At 33.5% G+C, this 16,808-nt stretch overlaps 1 protein-coding gene across 1 annotated transcript; it reads right to left on the reverse strand.

Annotated features, from left to right (window-relative positions):
* Positions 1–1,551: 1,551 nt before the first annotated feature.
* LOC146944888 (uncharacterized) lies at positions 1,552–15,231 on the reverse strand. The gene is made up of 22 exons (XM_085743263.1): positions 14,674–15,231; positions 13,847–14,068; positions 13,245–13,366; positions 13,021–13,171; positions 12,537–12,608; positions 11,051–11,140; positions 9,824–10,030; positions 9,226–9,347; positions 9,001–9,151; positions 8,387–8,449; positions 6,387–6,482; positions 5,884–5,945; positions 4,991–5,057; positions 4,324–4,362; positions 4,017–4,055; positions 3,719–3,748; positions 3,415–3,453; positions 3,150–3,182; positions 2,955–3,015; positions 2,189–2,274; positions 1,918–1,999; positions 1,552–1,816 (listed from the first exon to the last, which is right to left on the reverse strand). The coding sequence occupies exons 1-21, from the start codon at positions 14,968–14,970 to the stop codon at positions 1,967–1,969; spliced, it is 2,082 nt and encodes a 693-aa protein (XP_085599389.1). The 5' UTR covers positions 14,971–15,231; the 3' UTR covers positions 1,552–1,816; positions 1,918–1,966.
* Positions 15,232–16,808: the final 1,577 nt, after the last annotated feature.

Here is a 16,808-nt window from a genome sequence, read left to right on the forward strand (position 1 = left end):
ATGGTGCAAACCTAAACGGAATGAGGGTAGTCATCCCTCTCATATCTATTGGCAGTTATCATTCATCAACATAATTCAAGGTATACAAATTCTTCTTCCTTCTTTGATACTGATATGTTATAACTTGTATCTACTAATCCATGGCTGAATACATAAAAACTTTTATCAATTATTACATCCATAATTAATTGGAATGTTTGAAGAAGATAAAATAATTGAACATCTTAAAAAAAAATGAACAAGAACTTTAACAAGCAAAATGAGTCGATGCCCATCAATGTTTATTTTGTTTTGGTCGATATCATACATAATGCTAATTACAATTGATGGGCATCGACTCATTTAGTCGTATGTTTCTTTTTTCTGTTGTTCATTTAGTCGTATGTTTCTTTTTGCCTTTCTTCTTCTTCTTCTTCTTGATTCTTTATGTAAGTTTGGTATCATGTCCATCTGGAATTCACTCAAATGGAAGCTGATTTTGCAAATAAAGCTATTTACAATTTTTCATTTGTGTAAACCTTCAATAAGTCATTAAAATATCGCTCTCTCACCTACTTAGTCATTAAAGTATATACTTAGTCATTAAAGTATATGAAACTTATATATTGCTGAGATGTTAGAGACCAACATAAATGTGGCAAAACATTAGAGACTGACTATTAAGTACGAGAATAATACTTCTTTCAAAAAAAAAAGTACGAGAATAATACTTGGAGACTAAACCTTTGAATCTTAAGAGATCCACCACCATGTTTGCGTTGCAGCCTTAATTTCTAGTGCTACTTCCTGTTCGTTTTAACTTCATGTTAAAGGAGGGAGTTTATTTATCATACAACATCTTGAACATCAAAGTTTTTTAATTTGCATATATACATACATACATACACCCATGCGACTCTAACAACCAAAAGATTAGGGGATAATTGGTCTTTGGATACACATTCTACAAGCAATCGCAGAAAACAAAAATCAATCCTTTTCATTTTTCTGTTTGATTTTTGTGATTTATGTTGGATAGATAGACTTATCTACTAGTATAAATAACACTTTCCTATTAAATGGTTATAAAAAATAACACTTTTTTATTCAAATAAATAACTATCGCTAGGTTCAAATAAATAGAGTATTGTTTTGTCCAACCAAAAAAGAAGAGTCATGTTATGCGTTAAAAAATACAACTTAAATAAATAAATAAAAAAACCACTAATATTGCTCCCCAAACTTGATCCTGGTTCAATGAAAACGTAAATTCATGTTGGGTAAATTGAGTTGCAAGCAAATCATACCAAATATCAACCCACTCTTTAGGTACGGTAAATATCTTTTCTGTTTAAAATTCTGTGTCTTGATGAAGTATCCTTTCGGAGGCATAAAGCACATGATTAGGTTGTATTCTGTTTGGTGGGGTAAATCCTTTTAACTTTGTCACGACCCAAAATTCTAATCGTGACCGGCATTCAAACTAATGCAACCTAGTCTAGCAAGCCTAATGACCAAATTTGACAAACACTAAATAAGCAATTTCTAAACTAACTGAGTTCACAATAATAATTACTGAAATCTCAACCGAATATCCTCTGTAATTTCAATGTTTCCAAAAGAACAATGCTGTTTATAAACCTGTATCATCATCAGCAAGAATTTCAAAAGACATATCTAGATTTTGGACAACTCAAAATAAGACATTCATAGACTCCCAAATAGTTGTAGCTACACCAACTCAACATATACATAGACAAAAGAGCCATTCATCAAGGAGGCCTACCAAAAGAACAGTGACACTGCTGAAACTTCGAGTCTACTAAACTTTTGAAACCTAAAAAACAATACACTGAACAAGACAGTCAGTCAGTGATATAAACTGCCATTAAGCCAAGGTAGGGAAGTTAATTTGTCATATATAGAGAAACTACTCACTTGCACTCCAGAAACTCTTGAGAGCAACGCAGAAACATCAACAGAAGCCTTAGATATTCATCATTGAAAGCATTGGTATCGGCTGATTAAATAATGAACATGAAAAAACAGATTGTCACATTAATATTTGGTTCACCTAGCATATTTTGTTTGAGAGGAATGCTCACAAGTTCGTAAGAGAGAGGATTGAGTTGTTTAATGGGATATAGAACTAGAGTATTGGTTTTTTCAAACACAAATCGGAGTATTGTCATATAAAGAAACTACTTACTTGCTCAGAATCTCTTGAGAGCAACTCAGAAATATCAATTGAAGAAGCCTCTGTATATCTTACTAACCCATCGGTAAAAGTATCACCTGATTAAATAATGAACATGAAAAAACATACTGTCACATAAGCATTTGTTTCATCTAGCATATTTTGTTCGAGAGGAATGCCCATAAATTTGTACGAGACTGGATTGTGTTTTTTAAATGGGATACAGAACTAGAGTGTTGGTTCTTTCACACACAAAAACTGGAGTCCTAATAAAAGATGTTACAAGGCAATGTGAACATCCATTGTTGAAGAGACTCGCAGAAGGACTTCACATTTGTTTCATCTAATGTGAACAGACTGTCACACTAACATTTGTTTCACCTAGCATATTTTGTTGAAGAGGAATGCCCATAAACTCGTCAGACTGGATTGTGTTGTTTAATGGGATATTATATAGAACTAAACTATTGGTTTTGAAAACTGGAATTCCAATAAAGGATGTTTCACACACAAACTAGAATTCCAATAAAGGATGTTACAAGGCAACTGAAGTGACATACAGTGTTCAGCATTTTTTTCAGCCGTTTTGGCTCCTTTCTTCTTTATAGGTTTATCAGATGCAGTTTTCAGTATTTTCGAGCCCTCAAATGAAATTTACTCACCAATAAAAAAATATATTAACATTTTCAAACAACTTAAACTACCAACAACAGATTCATGAAAAAGAGCAAGGTAGAATTCAGGAAATGTGGCATATGCTATGAGAGAAGAGTAGAACCTGGTGCATTAATGATATCATGTACAGCGACTATTTCTCCAGCATGAGCCTCTTGAATTACCTGTCAATTTGGAGAAGAATCCCGATTAGAATTTAAAAAGATATTGCAGAACAATCATACAAAAGTTCTCCGACAACATTCAATATTAATGAAGATCCACAAATCAAGGTGAAAATCTAAAAACTGACCCCCACCTCATCACAAGTCATCCCAATTGTAAGAGGAACCTGCATTTGCAGAAAAGAGAGGCTTCAGCCACAAAATCACTAGCCTAAATATGCAATAAATGAAGTGCACACCACTGCGTATTGTTTTCAATCAAGTTTCATGCCTCATTAAAGAAGTAAAAGTTAAAATTAGAATTTAAAGAGTTATGGCACACAATTATACAAAAGTTCTCCAAAGATATGCAATTTAATGGGAATATCTACAAATATTGATGAAAATCTAAAAACTAACCCCCAAATCATCCTTTCGTGGCTCAATCGAATAAGGAATCTGCATTTGCAGAGAAGAAATGCTTCAGGCACAAAAATCACTAATGAAAAATCAAAATAAATGAAAGCAGAGACATGAAAATGATTTTATGAGTGCACACCGCTGCACATTTTTTCAATCATGTTTCTTGATTCATTAAACTAGTAAAAGCTAAAATTAGAATTTAAAGAGATATGGCAGAACAATTATATAAATGTTCTCCAAAGACATTCGATTTAATGCGAAGCTCCACAAATCATGGTGAAAATGTAAAAACTAACCCCACCTCATTATTCAACCCAATCACATAAGGAACCTGCATTTTCAAAGAAGAAAGGCTTCAGCCACAGAATCACTAGTCTCAAAATGCTATTAAATGAAAGCAGAAATATGAAAATGATCTTATGAGTGCACTAGCAACAACACTGCATACTGTTTTCAATAACGTTTCATGCCTCATTAAACTATTAAAAGCTAACATTAGAATTTAAATAGATATGAAAGAACAATTATACAAAAGTTCTGCAAAGGCATCTGATTTAGTGGGAAGATCCACAAATCATAGTGAAAATATAAAAACTAACCCCCATTTCATCTTCTTTGACTTCACACGAATATGGAACCTACATTTCCAGAGAGGAAGGGTTTCAGTCAAACAATGACTAGCTCAAAATGCAATACGCGAAAACAGAGAAATGTAAATGATCTTATGTGTGCAGTGTGCACACCACTGTATATTGTTTTCAATCATGTTTCATGCCTCATTAAACTAGTAAAGTCTAAAATCAGAATTTAAAAAGAGATATGGCAGAACAGATATACAAAAATTCTCCAAAGACATTCAATTTAACAGGAAGATCCACAAATCATGGCGAAAATCTAAAAACTAACCCCGATCTCATCTTTTCGCACCTCAATCGAATCAGGAACCTGCATTTGCAAAGAAGAAAGGCTTCAGCAACAGAATCACAAGTCTCAAAATACAATAAATGAAAGCAGATACAAGAAAATGATCTTATGAGTGCACACCACTGCATATCGTTTACAGTTATTTTTAATACCTCATTAAACTGGTAAAAGCTAAAAGACTTTGTTTTAGCAATATTTAAAAAGATAATTACAAAATGTGGGGACAAGACCTGGTTATGCAAGATGATATTAGTAGTATGGTTAAATAGAAACTTCTCTGTAGGACAAGTTTCTTGAAAAAATAGTCAATATTGCTAGTACGAAGTATCAAGAATTTGAATTCATATACTGTCTTAGGGACTTGAATTCATGGAATAGTCAGAAATGGATAATATGAGGTAAATTAATATTAAAAGATCTCATCATTTGGTATATCTTTGTTATTCATTCTTGCTAAGACAGAACTTAATTACAACAACTATAATTGTAGAATGTCATCTTAAATTGAGCCATATATTTATAAAAATTGAATTAATTGAGCAACAGAAAATCAAGATTGTAGTAAAAAAGAAAAGCAGATCTACAACCCAACACCATGTGCACAAAACCAATGCAATCAAAGTAGAACAGCGAAGAGCCTTAAACTTACCTTGAAAGTCTTGCCAGTGTTAATGTTTGTAATGAATTCGCCTTTTCGAAGCACACCCTCATAGATTCTTCACACAATTAAAAAAAGGAAGCAATGCATATATGTATAAATTATGAGTCAGGATACACTGGCACCATGAGTCAAATCTAACCAATATCTCTTTGTAGAAGGCTAATTAAATCAATCCAACCATTGAATTGAAAATTCTCATGAAGTACATTAAACCATAAAAATTCAAAGATCTTTAAACTATGTGACCATCACATCATCTTATTTTAAACGTATAATACACTACGTAAAAGATTTGTACATATCTATTGTTAAAACATATATACCAACAACTGTCTAAATTATTTGAATTTTCGTATACATGATCATCAACGTTATATATATATATATATATATATATATATATATATATATATATATATATATATACACACACACACACACACACACACACATACATACATACATATATATACACACACACACACACACACACACACACACACACACATATATATATATATATACACACACAACACTCCATCCGGTCACTATTATAGCAAATAAAAAAAAATATACTTTCACGGTGTGCGTTTAATTTTCTAGATTTTATGTTAAAACGCTAGTCCAATTTACTAAATTGTCTTTTTCGGTAGTTAGTGGAAAACTCAATCAAACACTTACGTTAAATTTTTTGGAATCGAATGAAGTGTATATTGGAAATAATAGCATTAAAAAGTGTAAAAGTAGTGAAATTATATTTATAACAGTGACTAAGATTTCAAGCATTATTTTCGCTTATAATAATGACCGAAGGTAGTATATATATAAGACAAAACAAATAATTCGAAATAGGATTTAACGACATGCAAAAGTCACAGTACCTTAGATAAGTTATTGCATCATACTTTCTCCTTAGTGTGAAAGCCAATGCCACAAGTGTATCCTGTTAAAGTAGCCAGATAATATTCTTTTTTAGTAATGTTAAAAAATAGCACAACACCATGTTTATCAAGCGTTGGTGGAACAGTGTGGTCTTTTCTATTATTGGGTGCCTAGGATTAGAGAGTGAATTAGTTTAAGTGTAGAATTGTGCAGTCGTTTTTACTAAGAAGCGCAAGTTTAACCCTGAGATTACAAAAATGAACATTAGAATGACTTTGTGAGAATGCCAGAGATTTGACAAGAGTTTTTTTTCTCAAAAACACAACAAATCAAGGTCCATGTGTTTGGTTTTAGAATGCCAAATCTGATTATGACTCAAAGTGAAAGTGCTTTGACTAATGCCATAAATGGTTGGCGTATGGTTAGCTAGCCTTGGTTCTTTCCTCTTAATAACATAGGCAATTCAAATAATCACATTCAATTCATTCTTTGAATTTGGTACCTTTTCCTCATTCTTAGATTGGACTGGAGCAGAATTACTAGCTTCAGTTGGACACGAACAATACTTACGCATACCATCCAAAAGTAGTTGCACCCCCTGTATTAGGAAAAACAAAAGGTAAAAAATATCAGACTGTTAAAATACAATATTAAGAGTTGGCTTGTATGTGTTATTCGAGCCTTCAACCCAAAATCAATGTTATCAAATAGTGGACATGGGGAGATTGCAATGAAGGATTTATTGCAAACAGCTATGGCCATTGTGAAGGACGGCGAAAAATGGCATTTTATCGGGGAAATAGTGGCTAAAAAAGGAGGACATTAAGCCTTCTTCTATGGTTCACCATCTGCAACCGTTAACTATATCCAAAATAGCAGAAGCACTTGTAAAGAAAGGAGCCTCAGTACAGACATGAAGCCCCTCTCAATCTTTGTCGAGAAACTAATGGCTCGACTATGGTCCTCACTCCCCCTACTCCCGATTACCATAGCTGGGCGTATCTAACTGGCCAACCAAACCAACCTAACAACTAACTCTCCTCCCTAGCATACCTTTATTCCGTCTAGTATATTTCTAACACATAAAAGGTATATTTGGGTTTGAATCCAACATATGAACCAATTCATGTTCAACCTCATTATCTCACTAAGGCCTAGAACTTAGGACGCGTGTATCGCATTGGTATTTTAAAAGACTTTTTTACGATAATTTTTTTGTGTGGTTTATGCCAGCGAAGGGCAACTAAGGTGTGGAAAGTCTATTTGAGGAGAAATAGGTAGGAGCGGTGCTGATGTGGAAGTAGGCTCGGTATGAGAAGGTGTGGTTTAGTTATGATTTCTGTTATTAAGAAGTTATGCAGAAGTTTGTTTGCTGTTTGTTAGGCAGATAATTGTAATTTCTCTGTGGAGCTCAGCTCTTGGGTGGACTGGGTGTGTGTTCCCATCTGCATTTGCAATTCCTAATTCAATAATAACAAAACCTTTTCTACTCATTTGTGTTAATTTCTTGTTTTACTACTTCTCTGTTTTGAGGTCTGCATCAATAAATCATTACATTTCAACGTAAGTCTTTTAAAATTCACATGACTTTTTTATGCCAAAATAGTTTTTTAAAATCTCAATCCAATACAATGAGCATGCATGAAATATAGAAAGTTCAAATTTGTAACATATTGATAATTAACTTACTATAGAATGTTCAAGTTTGAATCATATTAGTGTTCAGACATGCCTAAGAGTGTGCATGCATGTGAAAGAATATTACGGGGGTACAAAACATGATAGCAAGGATGATGATATCCAAGTGGAATAGATGTCTAAAAAATCATTATTAAGATAATTAATATCAAGAAGTTCAATAAAGTATAAAGAATATTAGGTCTCAAATTAGGAGTTCAAAGATCCCTTAAAGTCTAAACTAATGTTTGGACTATTGTTCTTAATTGAATAACACAAATGACATGCTCTAGAAGTGCAAACCTCTAGGTGCTTTGTCTCCTAATATACGTGTCAGCATCATAACAGATGTTTCCAACATTTCAAAAGAAGTAGAGCATAAATAAGATTGCCCCCTACATAACTATTACGATAGCAAGGGAATGGAAACGCTTACAAAGCACCAGTAGCTAGCTTTTAAAACAGTAGGATTCTTATTAGATTTTATCAGACCGATCTTGCTCATTTAGTATTAATTGTTTATTAAACAACATTATTCTAAGTAGATTTATACGACAATGATTGCTCTTTTATTATTTATTTGACATAAGATTTGACCGGACCCTAATTTTTCACATAGTGTCATGGACCACTAGTCGTCATCATTGTCCTAAGAATGCTACAAGTGAATTCAGTTTCCAAAGTGAAGTCTCTGGAAGACCCAAACTAAATTAAATCATAATCACATTAATGAGTCAAGAAAAAAAAGAGTCTGCCTGAGTAAGAAATGGAGGGAATGATGGTAATGAACATACAACGGAGATTTCAAGGCAGATCAACGGTTACCTTATCACCACCCATGAACACCGGTATAAACTTCCGTGCTCTGGTTGCCCTAAGAACTGCTTCCTACACACAATAATAACAAAAAGAAAACTAGTTACAAAATAATATTTGAAGATGGGGGGTGGAGGAGAAGTAACAACATGTTTTCGTATATCACACAATATCTGAAAATGCTTCCTGCATATACAATAATAACAAAAAGAAAACTATATACAAAATAAAATTTATAGATGAGGGGTGGGAGCGAAGTAACGACTGGTTTTCATATATCACACTATCTGAAAATGCATGTACCTACAGTGGTGCAAAGACAAAAAATGGGTTTTCCAAATGATTTATATTATGTTTCACGTACTATATTATGGTATCTTATTTGAGACCTATGCAACATTCTATGCCACTACAAAAGGACATGTATGTGCTTTTTTTAGTTGAGACACATTTAGGATGCTCAAACTTCAACATCCTCAACACTTCAAGACAATATGTCGATAAACCATTTGTCAAAACAAAAACATCCAATAAATCTTTACTAAATGTAAAACCAAATAATATGCATGCAAAACTCTGATGGAAAAAAAAAAAAAAAAAAAAGACAGTGTTACTCAACACACCTCAAGATCAGCTCCTGTTATAGGCTTGTTACTGCTAAAAGCTTCAGCAAGTTTATCGTCCACCTCGGACACAGTTTTTATAAGTTCACACCTTTTTTCTGACACCAAGGCTTCTATATATCCAGGAACTTCTTTAGTGACAACCTTGTCTCTGCAATAAGAAATAATTGAGTACTTTGAAGAATAATCACGGGCATAACCAAAGCAAAAGTTTCAGAAACAGACCCATTTGAACCATGAAAAAAGTAGGCCTTTGATTGCACGAGATCAACAAGTCCCTTAAAACTATATCCCAAACCTATTGGAACTTGTAGTGCAGCAGTATGATGCTGGAGCTTGGATCTTGCCTGAAAAATAAATGAAAATGTTCTACGGATAAGAACAACAATATGAATTTGAATTATAAGTAAAACTGAAAATAATTATAAAAATGCCCAAGGTCAATAAAAATTAAATATTAAACGTGTCTAAATCTGAACTGAAGTTAGACGCTCTGTGCGAAGAATATAGACAAACTCACAGAAGATAATGTTACTGAAGTTCTCTTTAGAAAATAAACAAAATTGCTCAACTAGCAATAAAACTAGAAAACACATGTTATCAATAGCAGTGTGAAGCATCCCGATTGTGATGTACAACACAAAATAGAAACAACAGCTCAACTCTTCCCCACTATCCTAGATTGAAATAGTGGCTTTCTCGCTATCTACTATACCACTATAGCATTTTTGATGTTCAGCGCTATAGGCCGCTTGCTATTTGGGATTAATAACATAAGAATCATCTATAATGACCTCCAATCCATAAATCTAAGTAAGTTTACCTGAATGACAGCTTGCCAAGGATTTGCTCCCTGCTGGTCAAGATCTTTGATGAATGCAAGTCTTGGAAGTTGGTTTGCTATCTTTTGCTTATCATCAGCAAAGGAGTGGCACTGCAACCCATCAACATCAACACTACCAAGCATAAGAACGGAACCAAAGGCAGGCAGAGCATTCTGAACCTGAGCAGTTGTATCTATTACGTTCATCTGCAATGACAATTTTTAAAGAAAGTAAATAGTATAAAAAAACATTAACTGAAGAATATATGAGTTTACTGCCATGAATAATTCAAGCAAGAAAACCAAGAATATTATTGACTTTTGTATAAACAGCTTAAAGCATTTTTGCAGTTTATAGTACAAGTGCTTATCATGACAAGTGCTTGTCATGATAAGCGCTTATGCAGAAGCTTTGATAAGCAATTTTGATAGCAAATGGTAAAATAACGTTAAATTGTTTCTGTATATGCTATAAGGTGTTTTCATAAGTTATCTTGGAAAAGTTATCAAAATAAATTGAAAAAAGGCTTATAAAAATTATTATACCAAACAGTCTCACAAAAAAGTTAACTCAAACATTCTCACAAGACTTATACCAGCATATAAGGTCAAATAAGTCAATCCAAACAGGCTGATATATCAGTTTATTACTACTAACGCAGGCAAGAAACCCAGGAAAAATATGAGTTTTGTTGTTATGCATGCATACTTGAAAACACGATTTAGTTACTAAGTTATTACATCATACTTTATCCTTAGTGTGAAAGTCAATGCCACAAGTGTATCCTATTAAAATAGCCAAATAATAGTCTTTTTCAGTAGGTTAAGAAATAGCACAACACCATGTTTATCAAGAGTTGGTGGAACAGTGTGGTCTTTGCTATTATGCGGTGCCTAGGATTAGAGAGTGAATTAGTTTGAGTGTAAAGTTGTGCAGTCGTTTTTACTAAGAAGCGTAAGTTCGTCTCTGAGATTACAAAATTGAACATTAGTCAATGGCTTTTTGAGAATGCCAAAGATTTGGCAAGAGCTTTTTCTCAAAAAACAACAAATCAAGGTCCATGTGTTTGGTTCTAGAATGCCAAATCTGATGATGACTCAAAGCGAAAGTGCTTTGGCTAATGCCATAAATGATTGGTGTATGGTTAGCTAGCCTAGGTTCTTTCCTCTATTAATAATATAGGTAATTCAGATAATCTCATTCAATTCTTTCTTTGAATTTGGTACCTTATTCTTAGATTGGACAACAGCATAATTACTTGCTTCAGCTGGACACGGAAAATAGTTAAGAACACCATCCAAAAGTAGTTGCAGCCCCTGTACCAGAAAAAAAAAGAGTAAAAAATATCAGACTGTTAATACAAAATTATGAGTTGGCTTGAATGTACAATTCAAGCCAAAATCAATGTTATCAAATAGTGGACATGGGGAGATGGAAATGAAGGATTTTTTGCAAACAGCTACGGCCAACTTGTGAAGGATGGCGTTTTATGGGGGAAATAGTGGCAAAAAACAGAGAACATTGAGCCCTCTTCTATGGTTCACCGTCTGCAATCGTTAACTCCATCCAAAATAGCAGAAACACTTACAAAGAAAGGAGCCTAAGTACAGACATAAAGCCCCTCTCAATCTATGTCAACAAAACTAATGGCTCAACTATGGCCCTCACTCACCCTTACTCCCAAGTACCCATAGCTGGGCGTAACTAACTGGCCAACCAACCCAACCTAACAACTAACTCTCCACCCTGGCATACCTTTATTCCGTCTAGTATATTTCTAACACATAAAAGGTATATTTAGGCTTGAATCCAACATATGAACCAAGTCATGTTCAATTTCATTATCTCACTTAGGCCTAGAACTTAGGACGGGTGTATCGCATTGGGATTTTAAAAGACTTGTTTGTGAAAAAAAAAATTGTGGTTTAAGCCAGCAAAGCGCGTCTAAGGCGTGCAAAGTCTATGTGAGGAGAAATAGGTAGTAGCAGTGCTGATGTGGCAGTAGGGTCAGTATGAGAAGGTGTGGTTTAGTTATAATATATCAGTTTATTTTAAAAGACTTCTCTGTTTTGAGGCCTGCTTCAATTAATCATTACATTTCAACGTAAGTCTTTTAAAATTCACATGACTTTTATATGCCAAAATAATTTTTTAAAATCTCAATCCGATACAATGAGCATGCATGAAATATAGAATGTTCAAGTTTGTATCATATTGATAATTACCTAACTGTAGAATGTTCAAGTTTGTATCATATTACTGTTCAGACATGCCTAAGAGGGTGCATGCATGTGAATGACTATTACGGGGGTTCAAAATATGATAGCATGAAGGATGATATCCTAGTGGGATTGATATCTAAAAAAATCATTATTAAGATAATAAATATCAAGAACTTTAATAAAATATAAAGAATATTGTGTCTCAAATTAGGAGTCCAAATGTTTGATTATTGTTCTTAATAGGATTAAACCTAATGACATGATCTAGATTTGACCAGGCCCAAATTATTCAGTGTCATACTAGTCATCACCGTACAAAAAATGCTCCAAGTGAATTCAGTTTCCAAAGTGAAGTCTCTAGAAGACCCAAACTAAATAAAATTGTAATCATATTAATGAGTCAATTAAAAAAGAGTGTGCCTAAGAAAGAAATGGGGGGAATGATGGTCAAGAACATATAAAGAAGAACTCAAGGCAATTCAACGGTTACCTTATATTCGAAAGCACTACCCATGAAAACCGGTACAAATTTCCGTGCTATAGTTGCCCTACGAATTGCTTCCTACACATCAATAACAAAAAGAAAACTAGTTACAAAATAAGATTTGAAGATGGGGGGTAGGGGAAAAGTAACAATTGGTTTTCGTATATCACACTATATCTGAAAATGCTTCCTACACACACAATAGTAATAAAAAGAACACCTATATACAAAATAAAATTTATAGATGGGGGTGGGAGCAAAGTAACAACAGGTTTTCGTATATCACACTATTTGAAAATGCACGTGCCTACAATGGTGCAAGGACAAAATGTTGGTTTTCCAAAGGATTTATATTATGTTTCACATGCTATATTCTGGTATTTGTCAAAACAGAAACATCCGATAAATCTTTGGTAAATGTAAAACCAAATAATATGCATGCCAAACTCCAATGAAAAAAGGAAATAAAAGATATTGTTGCTCAACACGCCTCAAGATCAGCTGCTGATATAGTTTGGTCACTGCTAAAAGCTTCAGCAAGTCTATCGTCCACCTCGGACACAGTTTTTATAAGGTCACGCCTTTTTCTTGACACCAAGGCTTCCATATATCCAGGAACTTCTTCAATGATAACCTTTTCTCTGCAATAAGAAAAGAATTAGCAATTTAAGAATGACCACAAGCATAACGAATGCAAAAGTTTCAGAAACAGACCCATTTGAAACATGAAAAAAGTAGGCCTTTGATTGCACGAGATCAACAAGTCCCTTAAAACTATATCCCAAGCCTATTGGAACTTGTAGTGCAGCACTGTGATGCTGAAGCTTGGATCTTGTCTGAAAAATAAATAAAAATGTTCTACGGATAAGAACAACAACATGAATTTGAATTATAAGTAAAACTGAGAAATAATTATAAAAATGCCCAAGGTCAATAAAAATTAAATATTATAAGTTTCTAAATCTGAACTGAAGTTAGATGCTCTGTGTATAGAATATAGAGAAACACACAGAAGATTATGTTACTGAAGTTATCTTTATAAAATAAACAAAATTGTTCAACTAGCAATGAAACTACAAAACACATGTTATCAATAGCAGTGTGAAGCACCGGGATTGTGGTGTACGACACAAAATAGAAACAATAGTTCAACTTTGCTCCACTGTCCTGGATTGACAATAGTGACTTTCTTGCTATCTACTATACCGCTATAGCATTTTTGGGGTTCGGCGCTACATGCCGCTTGCTATCTAGGATTAACAACATAAGAATCATCTATATAATGACCTCAAATCCATTAATCTAAGTAAGTTTACCTGATCTACAACTTCCCACGGATCTGCTTCCTTGTGGTCAAGACTGTTGATATATACAAGTCTTGGAAGTTGATATTTTACCATTTGCATATCCACAGTAACAGACTGGTCCTGCACCCCATCAAAACTAGAAAGAACAAGAACGGCACCATCAATGGCAAGCAGAGCATTCTTAACCTTATCAGTGAAATCAACACGAGCAGGTGTGTCAATCACGGTCACCTGCAAGGAGGACATATTTTAAATAAAATCAATGGTGTAAAAAACATTAACTGAAGAATATATGAGTTTACTGTTATTCCATGAATAACGTAAGCAAGAAAACAAACAATATTATGGACTATTGGATAAAGAGCTTATAGTGTTTTTGCAGTTTATAGCACAAGAGCTTACCCAGAACATAAGGTTTGATAAGCAATTTTTATAGCAAATGATAAAATAAAGTGAAATTGTTTTTGTATATGGTATAAGGTGTTTTCATAAGTTATGTTGGAGGAAGTTGAAAAAAGGCTTATGAAAATTTGGATAAGTTGTTTTGAAAAGTTATTACCAAATAGTCTCACACAAAAGTTAACCCAAACAGTCTCACATCACAGATTAGGTGAAATAATAAGTGAATCGAAACAGGCAAGAAAGCGAGGAAAAATAAGTGAGTGTCATGTTGTTATGCATGCATATATACTAGAAAACACGCTTAAGTTAGTAAGTTGTGAAAATAAGGTTCAAAATAGCTTATTTATGAAACAGAAAAGGTGAAAAAATGCAGGAAAGGAAAGTGTGTGCTTAAATTAGTAAGTTGAAATTAATAGTTGATAAAGAGTACATACCTTGTAGTTTTCTCTGCATTTGAAGAAAGTAACATCTGCAGGGATAGAATGGGAAACGGGATTAGACATCCACTTCAATGGAACCTGGAAACCTCCCCGATTCAAGACACTCCGCCATGACTGATTTCTGAGATAAGACTTGTACCACTTTTCTTTTTTCAGTGTTTCTTTTCGAGCTTTTTTGCTCTCTTGAATATCACCGGTGTATAACCGGTATCTCTCAGTCATCCTCATCTCGGAAGGATCCAACAGACCGGAGATCCAGACGTTGCGTATATGCTCCATTGGCTCAGACATGGTTGTTGATGCTGCTGCTGCTTCGTTTCTTCAACTTCTTCCTTGGGTTTGTTTTTGATACAATAGAAAACAATAGAAATGAAATTGTGCTATGTAAAACCCTTTGGGTAAAACCCTTTCTTGGGGTGGTGCGTAGGTTTATAGCCTGTGAGGCTGAATCATACCACACTCACACTTCATGATGATTCATTTCCCGCTTCTTCTTCATTCTCTTAGGTCTTTTTCTGTCGTCTTGCGTCAAACGCTGCCGTATGCAACACGCATTGCAATTTACTTTACTACACTATCCTTTTCATTTTCCCAATAATTACAATCATTAAATTAATTAATAAAATAATAAATGTTACTCCCTCCGTCCCAGAATAACTGACCCATTTTCTAAAAAAAAGTGTCCCAAAATAACTGACTCATTTCAATTTTCAATGCAACTTTCATCATTCCCAATACAATATAACACTAAATAATACTACTTTTATCATTTTCAATACAATATATTACACTTTCCCCTTTATTTATACATTTTTCTTAATATGTGTGAAAAACAAAATTGTGTCAATTAAATTGGGACGGAGGTAGTACTATAGTTTCCTCTCACCATTATTATAAAAAAAAAATCACTTTATTTATTGAATAGCTAATTTAATTAGTCAATAATATAAGTTATATACGTAGGTAACTCAATATTTTTTTTTTTTTAAGTTTAACGGTAATAAGTTTATGGTCCAAAACAATTTTGCACACGTAACCACGTAAATTAAAAGCATTAATTGATGTGGTGATTTTAAATATTTTGTTTAGTTGTGTGTGTAAAATTATTTTGGAATGTCAACCCACCACCATTAAATTTTTTATTTTATTATAATACTCCCTCCGTTTCAAAATGAGTGTCGCTTTAGCAAAAAAAATTTGTTTCAAAATGAATGTCGTTTTACATTTCCAATACAACTTTAGTTTTTTTCTTCCAACTTTACCCTCTTTAACTTTTCTCTCACACAATTTTCAATGCAACTTTAAGTTTGTCTTTTTCTTATAAAGCAAGGGCAATTTAGTAAAAGTGTTATGTCTAATGATTATTTAATTACATTCCTTAATCTGTGTGCAATAGCTAAAGCGACACTCATTTTGAAACGGAGGGAGTAGTGATTAGACGAAGTATATGTATAGTTGGGTTCAAAACTTAGATATCTTACTTTTTTATTACAGATGCATACATCTTACTTATTCACCTTGATAGTAGGGATGGGAATAGGCCAGACCGGCCTACAGGGGTCTACGGCCTAGCCTACGACAGGCCAGATCAGGTCAGGCTTTTTTATTAAATAGAGAAGGCCTGGGCTTTTTTAGAAACCTATTTAGCTTAAAAGGCCAGGCCGGAGGCCATTTAAAAAGCCTCTTAGGCCTATTAAACCGGCCTATTTAAGTAAATATGGATAATTTTATTTATTATTATATATATTTTGTACTTTGAATTAAAATAAAAATATGTTAATTGTTTCAGTAATTTAAGCTTATTAGTCTACATTAATTTTTTGCATATTTATATGTATTATTATAAACTAGAATTGAAATCTGATACAATATATAGTCAAATTCCCTAAAAATTCACGTTGATTATCAAAAGACAGTTTAATCTAATTGATATATTAGTTCGCTAGTCTATTTAAACTTAGATCACATTGCTTATTTAAAGATGTTCATATGAAACAGGCTTTTAAACAGGCTAGCAGACTGTATCAGGCTTTCAGAAGGCCAAACTCAGACCTAAAAAGTAAGTCTATGACAGGCCGCAAGCCAGGCTTAGGCCTTCAAATAAATTGGCAGGCCAGGCTCAGACCTTG

This window comes from Medicago sativa, chromosome 2, assembly GCF_051527215.1.
Source record: "Medicago sativa cultivar Bolivia chromosome 2, Bolivia_mono, whole genome shotgun sequence".
Lineage (NCBI taxonomy): Eukaryota > Viridiplantae > Streptophyta > Magnoliopsida > Fabales > Fabaceae > Medicago > Medicago sativa.